The following is a 10,037-nucleotide window of genomic DNA, read 5'->3' as shown; positions in this document are numbered from 1 at the left end:
AGCTACTAGCGGCTGCTTTCAAAGAAAGCTGACAACCCCACCTTAGGTGCCATCAACTACCAATGCTCCTCAGTGGGTTGGGACTGTGAGCTTCTCTTCATTTGGTGCTTGAATTTTGGCTTCATCTTGTTGCGAGTTCATGAGTGCACTAGCTGTATGTGTCATGACTGGAGTCAGCTATGGTACAGCACTACTCCCATCTCCGGCTCTCAGGTCTAAAAAATTAAAGCAAGTTAGCCTCACTATGTTGGGTAAACCCTTTTTATTAACTGACCCAAGCACTTTATTTTTTTTTTTCTGATTTGAGGTAAAACCATTAAACACACAGCTCACAAGAAAATACAAGGACTATTTAACTACAATTACAAGAGTTTGAAACCTCACTAGTTGTTCAGATAATACTTTTACAAATTTATACAACTGTAGAGTCTACTTAAGCTAGATTTAGTATTAACCAAAAGAGTATTATCCGAGACCTAGACACCTGACTACTATTTTTGAAGTGACCACAAGTTTGTAACAACAGAAGGATTTAACTGTTACCTTAGGAATGTATTTTCCTTTTAAAGTCACTCAGCTAGTGCCATGTAGTGTTTTGTCATTCTTCAGAGATGTCACTGAAAGCTCTCTGAATAGCACACACCTTTTCCTGCCCTGTATATTCCTCTCAAATTTTACATTTGGTTAACAACCACATAACCATTGCCCTGCTACAAGCAACAGAATTTTCTTTTGCAAAATTTTACTTTGAATTTTCAGATGCTGCTGTCAATTCTCATGTGTGGGAGAGTTACTGTGTGTGGGACAGTGTCCACATGGGGGCAAGGATGATAAATCAGTCCACAAAATCAGGCAATGTGTTTGCCCCAACTAAGCCCAGTACTGAGTTTTCATTTTGTTACTGGACTTCTGTTTTAATCAATACCATAGATTTTGGAACACTGCAGATTTGCTTTAGAGGTAGATAAAACAAAAATCCTGCAGTTAACTCAGCTGGGTAAAGTGGGCCTGTTTTCAGAATACAGCACAGCTAGACGATGATCCCTCTTCATTCTTAGTACATTTACCATCTGACAAGTGTGTGTGCACTTACCATTCTGACCAGTGTGTAGAAATACCTAAGTTCCCTCTCTCAGGAAAGTCAAATTGTAATTCAGTTTGTTCTAACTACAGATGGGAGAGAAACAGCGTTACCATTTGCATTACAGCACTGAAGCTCACTTTCTGGATTTGTGACATACAAACACATCATGCATTCTAAGACGAGTTGATTTTACCGGTGTCACTAGTGATGTTACTTAAAAAATTTACAACAAGTTCAAAACTTTTCTAAATATTGAAATCACCAGGTTGTAAAGACAGACTGGAATGTTACAAATGATTTTGCAAAATACAAAAATAGATATGCTCCACCAAATGCTTCAGTCATTCTTCCGAGCAGTCTCATCTTTTGGTTCTTCATCATCTGAGTACACAGTAGGTTCCTCCCCTTCCTTCAGCAGTTTTCCCACATGATGATACTTGACTAGAGGTAGAGGAAAAGTAAAACACAATCGGTCATTCTCATGCTTCCCCCCCCCAAAAAAAATCACTGCATTTCATTTTAAAGCATTTATGAAAGGCCCACACAATATGCTCAGCAATATCTTAGGCTTCTTGATTGATATAAAGGAATTCTATCATACACTTTGCCAAACATGGAATTAATTTTTGTTCAAAATGAAAATATAAAGCAGCAAAGCTTGTCAGGTGGTATCAAAATGAACTGAACCCTCTGTAGGAAGTATTTATAGGAAGACCTCCTACAGAGGGAGGTGGTATAGGGCACTTCATGGAAGAAAGATTTACTTTGGGAAATGTATGAACAGACTTCGGGTGAAAGGTATTTCCAGAAAAATGAAAACACACAGGCAAGACTGGACGTATCTGGGAAATAGTAAGAACATGCTGTCAGGAGTAGACTTGGCATTTGGAAATACTAGGAGATAAGTCTGGCTAATCAGTGTGTGGGAATATTATGAAAGACCTGAAAAGCCAGCCAGAGAAATCTGAACTTCACCTATAGGTGGCAAAGGTACTGAAAGTTTATAGGAGAAAGAATGACACAGCAAAATAGCACTCCAGCAATGCTATCACCCAACTATGTAGGGCAGAATTCAGTAAGAGCAATTGAACAGGGTGGCCAGGAGGCTGGTATGCAGAGTCAGATGTGAAAGAACCACGGTGAGGAGTAGGGTAAGACCATTAGAATTCAAGTAAAAGAATATGAGACCACTTCAAAGAAAACTGGAAACATCCATTAATGAAGTGGCATCTGGACAGCCTGTGAACCAAAATGAGGACCACAAAAAGGGAGCCACTCTAGAAGGCCATATGAAAGGAGAGCCAGAGCGTGAACCAGAATTGAGAACCAGGAGGGACGGAAAGCTGAAGCAGTGCTTAGGGGCAACTTGGAGGGTGTGTTAGACTGTGACAAGTACGTAGGCAGGACAGCAGAAGACAGTTTCCCATGCTACGGGTAATTAAAGAAATGGCAAGGAACTAGGAAGGGACTGAAAAAGTTGTGGCCAAGAGGTGTGAAGTCAGAATTAGCAAGCTCCATTATAACCAAGTGAATCCAGGGTGAATGCACATTTCCTTTCTGAAATGGGGAGGAATGAGAGGAGTAAGCAACCTGTCTAAACAGGTAACTAAAGCTACTTTTACGTGAAATATCACCGGGAACAACTGAAACTTCATTTTTAAACATAGTATAAAGTGTACTTGTGTGTTGGGGGGTGGTGGCTTGAGACTGTGCAAAATAAATAAAAGCCAAGTGGCACCTGGGAAACCTGCTTAAGGGGAATGCACAATGATTTCTGAGTATAGCTGTGGTGTCACAACAGGTTGGGTGAGGCCTAGGCCAAAGGAGTTGTGGGCAAAAGAAAAAAAATCACTTGTTTCCCACTGATGCCAGAAAGCCCTATAGCACAGAGCTTTGTGGATTATAAATCCTATCTCATAGTATCATGCAGAAGATTATGATTACACAGACATCTTGGGCAAATGTTAGTGACTATGTTAGGTAGCTGAGCTGTTTTCAAAGTCCAAAGATTTGTGTCCTGACTTGAAAGCTATACTTGTACTTGGTCTGTTCAAGATCCAAACTCAAAAGGTAGTGTCACAGCTGGCTAATTATTAACTAAGAACTCTCTCGGGTTATTCTGAAAAAGATAGTTGAATATAGCCGAAAGAGCATGCATGATTTAACTGATTGTAGGGATCAGTTAATTAAAAGCTTCCCCTTCACACCAAAACATACATTTCATAAAATCTGGAAAAAATTATTATAGTTCAAATCTGTGCAGGGAAGTAATCTTAAAATGATCTCTTAACCCTTGGGACTTAGGGTTGGCTAAAGCCTGTTCCTGTGTTCTCATGATCTGAAATCCACTCCTTATTTCTACCTCAACTGTAATTACTTTACCCCCCTCTCTTACATACATGAGCCTGAAACAAGTGTTTTTTTCTTTAAAAACAATGCAGACACCTTTGTTTGCTGGGCAGGGAGAGTATAAGCAGCATTTATAGATGAGGCCTAATCTATAGTTAGGGTAAATTAGAGTCAACGAGAAGCTGTATGCCAAAACACAAGTTTCCCATTCATCAAGAGAGCTGTGGGCTGCTTGTCAGCGTGACAAGAGAGAGCTTATGAAAATCCTTCTTTCTGTAGGCAAGAGGGCCACTGTCCTTTCCGCTACATGCACACATGCTAGGATGGAATCTATATACCTTCATGCAAAAATGCACACATCAAGATCAGAAGCTCAAGTTTCTGTAGAGGACAAGCTAAAACTTGGATGCCATCCTAGCAAGTGACTCAGCACCACTACCATTCCTTTATGCCACGAACTTGACCTATCCAAGATTCAGTGAACCTATAAAAGTGCATCCAATTTCTGGGTGATTAGTGATAACTATTGTTTGATCATAGATCTGCTTTGCTGGTAGAAATTTGATCCAGTCAAAATATAAAGAAATGCTTACAAGTGAACTGAGAGTCCCAGTCACTCAGGGTCTCCTTCTGGGCAGGAGTGAGGTCAGAAAGGTCATCATACTCCTCCTTCAGTGCTTCTTTGTCCAGGCAAAATGTGGCAAGGCCCCTGGATGCATCTCTTCCGGCAAAGACCCCATATGGCCCCTCTTTAAAGACAAAATGAAACCAAAGATAGATTCTTTACTAGATAATACACTTCTCTGTGTCTCACATACAGAAGATGGCTTCTTTGCTTTCAACACTGAAAGCCTCCTTTTAATTTTATTTCATTTCTGTTTGTTTGTTTAGATAGTGTTTCTCTGTGAAGCCCTGGCTGTCCTGGAACGTATTCTTGTAGCCCAGACAGGCCTTGAACTCAGAGATTCATCAGCCTCTGCCTCCTGAGTGCTGGGATTAAAGGAGCATACCACCACTTCCTGGCTTCATATTCCATTCTTGAGCTACATGTATACTGACACTTTGATCATTACATAAAGGACATTGACAGACTTACTGTCACTTCAATAAGTAAAATGATATAAAAATGTGTAGCATTTGAAATCGCCTATGTCCTGCACATAGCTAATATAAGCATAAGTGATTCTTTTGGGGCTGGCCTTAATGGGGAATGTTTGATTATACACTCCATGGGTTAGAATTCAGCTCAAAGACTTTGTATCTACAGGTTGGCTCTATTCTAGGTGCTTTAGTCTAACCACTAAGGTGTAAATGAAAACATTTTCTTATCAACATACTCTGATATGTTTTAAGTGATCTTTGGTTGTAAGACACAAACCCTAAGGCATCGAGCAATGATTTTACAAGTAGAAGTGGTTCAAAAACCTATCCACATGTTATGTAACCTTCACTGTCAATAAATGAAAACTAACAAGGGAGGCCAGCTTTGGTACTGGTTTTAAACATAAGCATACAAATGAGCATAAACAGTGGTGAAACTACTAAAATCTTCACTGTAAAAGGCTGCAGTCAGAGCCTTCAAATAATCTCATAAAACCTGGAACGCGCTATGGTGTACATGTCTGAGAGCAGTGGATCATTCTGGATTCACCTAAAGTGGCTATTTAGAGTTAAATATTGCACAAGCAAATGAAAAGAATCCGGGATACTTTAAACAATGCCTCGTTTTCCCAAAAGTAGGCTGGATAGCAACTCTGACATTAAAAATCATTATACCAACTAAGAAAATGACTGGTATTTGGTTACAATCTGGTTATCTGAAACTTTAGTTGACTGAACTGGTTTTCTCTCTAACATATTAAATTTTATGATCCATTTTCTGTAGGACTGGGGCTTTGGATACTCTAGGAAAGCACCCTACTGCTGAGATGTACTTCAAGCCCTTAGGATCAACTTGAAAAAGCAGCTAAGATTCTAAATTGGGGGTTATTTTCAGTCAGTCCCCATTGCATGCTGCCACTAGAGAAGGTTTAAAAGGAAAAAAAAATTCATATGCTTTTCAGAAAATGTATACTGCTAGTGGAAATAGTAGCACCTAGTGCTTGGAACCAAGCAAACTTTTGGTGTGGACTCTTACCATTTTAGAAATTATAGCCCCTGGACTGGTAATACATAAGCAAGATCTAAGGCAAATATTAACAGTCTTTAGAGAATATATTTTGTTCACTACAAAGAATATTAACTAGATGCTTGGTGAACAAAGTTTTATGTGTTTCACTCACTGTCACTCTGCAGTACCTACGACAGTGCTGTGCACATAGTAATAGACACTCAAATGACTTCATTTTAGGTGTGCTCTGTACCAGAAAATATTTCCATTCCAGAGCCCACTCAATAATGGAGAGCAGCAACTTGGGCTCCTCACGCTGGGGTGTGCTTGCCTTTTGATTTTCCCAGAAGGCCTTGAGACAACAGTACATTGCACCAGATCACATAGCCGGTCAGTGACAACAGCTAGGCTAGAATGTGGAGTGCAGGTTGACACCCAGTTGTAGCTATTCCGGTATACACAGCGCTATCCCTCAGGATGACTCTGCAAACTACAACCTACCTGGTTAGAAGAGAGATAGTTTGCCTCCAGCTGTGCTCTCTGAAATCACCGAGGATCCAAGTGATGACTTTGCAAAGTACAACCACATGCCAATGCCTGATGTATTTGTGTTGATCACCTTATGGTTTAGCTTAATAATTTTGGGTATTTACACGATTATTTGTGCATACTGTGTGATTATAGTGACGAAGTGTAGTTTCCCCATTATTTTGCAGTTACATGACTACTGAAAAGAGATTTTCTAAAATGTCTGAAAGCTGAGAGGAAGGGTGAGAGTTCGCTAAAAGCCTTCTGCACATGCGATTTTGATTGGCTGGCCTCTGAAGATTTAATGGAGTGGGTATGTCTGGTTTGGATTAGTGCTGACTGGTCTTTCTTCTCAGACCAATGAGCATGTGAACAGTGCTTAGAGGAATCCATATTGGAAGAGCTAAAACCTCTTCTTCCTCTCTAAATGTTCTAGAAAGCAGGGCTTTCTATATCTGGCTGATTCCCCCATTTCCCCACAGGAGAGTATGAAAATGTAGATTTTTTTTTAGCTGTCTCCCCTCCCCCAGAGATGTAAGTGTGGCTATGGCTTGTTAGGCCAAGAATGTGTATTTTTCACAAGCATCAAGTGATTGTAATAGGTAATTCAGTTTGGAAAAAACTCATCTGTAGGGATCCTTTCCAACAGTTCACCAGTGGTCCATTCCTTGTTTTTACCATCGTTGGCTTTTCCTGAAATCTCCTGACCCATCGGGCTTCACAGCCTTTACCCCTATTGTTTCTCAGGACCCTCCCACCCCCATTCCCCAGTTTCATTTCATTTTATTTTTCTCCCCACCCTACTATACTCTGAATATGTTTCCGACCATCTTGCCATGTTACCATGGTCCACCACATTCTGCTCTTCTTAATGCTTCCTCAACTAGTCTCCTTCCCTCCTTCAAGCTTGTTCATCATCCAGCCTCTCAGTGCACCCCACACAGCACGCACATACACATACCAAAGACATACCTAATACATGTCACATTCCAAGCACCACCCCCACCAGAGAAACGGTGTACACCAAACACATTTACCGCGCATGCACAGTGTTCACAACACACACACACACACACACACACACACACACACACACACACACACACACACACACACACACACACACTCTCTCTCTCCACCAGGAACAATGCTTCTCTACCTGACACTAATCCCCTTCTCCACTTTCTCTCTTCGCACACCCTTACATTCCACCATGGCTCCTCCGGCGTCATCGGCCTCCACGTCTTCTCAAGTGTCTGGGCCTCTCTGGAGACACCTTCATTTTTTTCCCCTCAAATCCGAAGCTTCCCCCTCTTTTCAGGACCCCCGCCCCAAAGCCCGCTACCTTCGAAAACTTCCCCAACATCCCGGGCCTTCGAGCCTCGCTGTCCCTCCCACTCGTGGCTTCCAAGCTTCTGCCTCATTCGGGCATCCCCCCCACGCAGCCCCTCGTCCCCCAGCGCCTCTGGCCCCGGGCCCGCTCCCAGAGCCTCCAGCCTTCTCTCCGACCCTCCCACGGGGGCGCCTCACCTCCCTCGGCCTCTCTCCCGCCCCGCTCCCACGCCAGGGTCCCCTCTTTTGTCTCCAAGACCCCCTGGCCCTGCCTCCGTACCCGGCCCATAGAACTTGCGGCCTTTGGTCACGTCGAACACCTTGCCGTTGATGGCCATCAGAATTCGCGGGTCCTGGACGCCATCGAAACGCCTCAGCTCGGCAGGGGTGAAGTCGCGCCGCTTGAGGCGGGGCAGCGGGGGCGGCTCGTCGTCGTCGTTGTCGCCACTGGCACCGGGCTGGTCCCCGCGAACGATCTTGTAGAGCAGGAAGATGCAGAGGCCGAGGAGCAGCAGGTTGAGAGGCGACGTGAAAATCTCGTGCAGCAGCCCGCCACCCTCCAGCTCGCTCGGGTCGGCGCCAGTCGCCACCACATCCTCGGCAGCCATGATCTCTGGAGCAAAGGTTGGGCCCGGCTAGGCAGAGCTCCGGAACAGTCCGCTTCCTCCGCCCTCTCAGCGAACAGTGCCGCGCCGCGTTCCGTGGCAGTGGAAGAAAAGCCTAGAGAAGGGGCGGGGCTCCAGGGGCGGAGCCTCTAAGCCACGCCTTCGTGGCACCTAAGCGCCCCGCCCTGCTCGGGCTGCCAGGGCTTCAGCTCTGGCTCCCTACTTAGCCTGGGGGTGTCTTGGCCTTTCTTCCTCCACCGCTGGTCAGCCTGGGCCCAGGAGCCCAGCCCACCACTCTGTCCTACATGCTGGGTCTCTGGCCCTGTTTCACGACTTTCTCGGAGCTTAGTGCAGCTCGCAGACACACACAGCTCATTTTCCGGAATACAGTGGGTAGCTTCCTGCCGACCCTGTGGGAGAGCCTTGCCTCTAGGGCCTGCTCCTTGGTTAAAATGGGGTCGCATCTCTCCTGCTTCGCTTCCATTGTAAAGCCCCTTATACTCTGTCCCCTGGTCGAATCCTCAGAGCCAGGAAGCTGTTTTAGGATAGTCTAAAATCATGCCTCCAACTCCTTTTCATCTTGCAGACCTAGACTACTCGAACATCCATTTTGGGATGGTTCTCCTCTAATTCTTGCCCCAAAGCTGCCGGACTATCACCCAAAGGACAGCCGGTCAGGTAACAGGCCTGTCAACTCTTTAAAATCTGCAGCTTAGATCGATAGATTTTGCGTTTGCTCTTAAAGTTTTTTTTTTTTCTTTTGCAATCATCGATTATGCTTAGTCACAAGGCATCAGCAATCAGCAACTGGCATTCTGTTGTTGAGCTTTTTTTCCTATAAAAATTCCAGAGTAATGTTCAAAGCTTCTTTGCTTGACAGTATTCTTCTATTTGAAGTCTGTGGAAACTACCTCTGACAGTCCTGGTAGCTGATAAATGCTGGAGTTCGGAAGGATCCTAGGTTTTATTTTTTTAGATACCTAGGCCTCTGGTGTGCCAACAGGCTACATGGGGAGCAGGCCTCTGTGGAACAAGGATTGTATCTATTTTTCAGAGACCTGATCTGGCTGCCCCCTCCCTTTAAAAATTGTAATTGAGAGAGGGTAACAGAAGGAAATGGAGAGTAATTAAAACCAAGCCACACACACATCTGCAGACCAAATCACTACTTTCCCATGGAATCTGTTCATACATAGTTTACCATCAACACTTACATGCAACAGATTTGTGCAGAGAATTGGCTAAATTCTGGGGGGGGGGGCAAAGACTGCTTTAATCCTTGATGCCCCCCCATCTTCTTAAAGTGTAATGAGCCAAACAATCTTTATATCCAGCCTACACATTTTTCCCCAGAGCTAAATTTAGGATTAGCTAAACTGGCCCCACCAGATCTTTTGTCAAAACTCTTCAACTTAATCATCATGAAACAAGCTCAAACTGAGAGCACTCAGCTACAGTTAAATCCGGTTATCCCTTTCACAAAGTACTGGGAACGGCAAAGACATTTCTAAAACAATCACAAACTTGTGAAAAATATTTTTATTTGAAATTAATATGGCAAAAAATTCTATCCTTAAATGCTCATTTTAATTGATAGGAAAATTTTTAAGGGGCTGCGGAAATGGCCTAGTAGGTAAAACACATTGGTATACAAGTGCAAAGACCAGAGTTCTAATCCCCTGTATCTATACAAAAGCCTTCAGTGCCAGAGCTGGAGAGTGGGCAACAGGTTAGTTAGACTATCCTTTGTCCTGATATTGAAGGTGGGAGTAATCAAGGAAGACAGTACACTTCAACCTCTGCCATCCACACAAATGTACCCCCCCACACGCATGCACTCAAACACATACCACAATCACTGACATGTAGCAAAAAAAGAAAAAAAAAGAAAATCATTGGTGAAATCCTCTAGTCATAGTGGGAAAAAGATGAGGAAATATCAGTGGTGAATAAAAGCATATAAAACGTTCGGTTTTGTTAGTAATTTAAAAATACACGCAAATAACATTGCCATCTTCTGCCTTTCTAT

General features: G+C 43.5%; 1 protein-coding gene across 1 annotated transcript; it reads right to left on the bottom strand.

Moving 5' to 3' along the window:
* Positions 1 to 257: 257 nt before the first annotated feature.
* Positions 258 to 8,069, bottom strand: PGRMC1 (progesterone receptor membrane component 1). Its single transcript, XM_080909939.1, has 3 exons — positions 7,684 to 8,069; positions 4,027 to 4,182; positions 258 to 1,525 (listed from the first exon to the last, which is right to left on the bottom strand). Exons 1-3 carry the CDS (start codon positions 8,009 to 8,011, stop codon positions 1,422 to 1,424), a joined length of 588 nt encoding a protein of 195 aa, XP_080766065.1. The 5' UTR covers positions 8,012 to 8,069; the 3' UTR covers positions 258 to 1,421.
* Between the last annotated feature and the right edge of the window lie 1,968 nt (positions 8,070 to 10,037).

The sequence above is a fragment of the Micromys minutus genome (assembly GCF_963924665.1).
Source record: "Micromys minutus genome assembly, chromosome: X".
Lineage (NCBI taxonomy): Eukaryota > Metazoa > Chordata > Mammalia > Rodentia > Muridae > Micromys > Micromys minutus.
The sequence above is the reverse complement of the archived record's forward strand: the minus strand, read 5'-3'. Positions and strand labels throughout refer to the sequence as shown.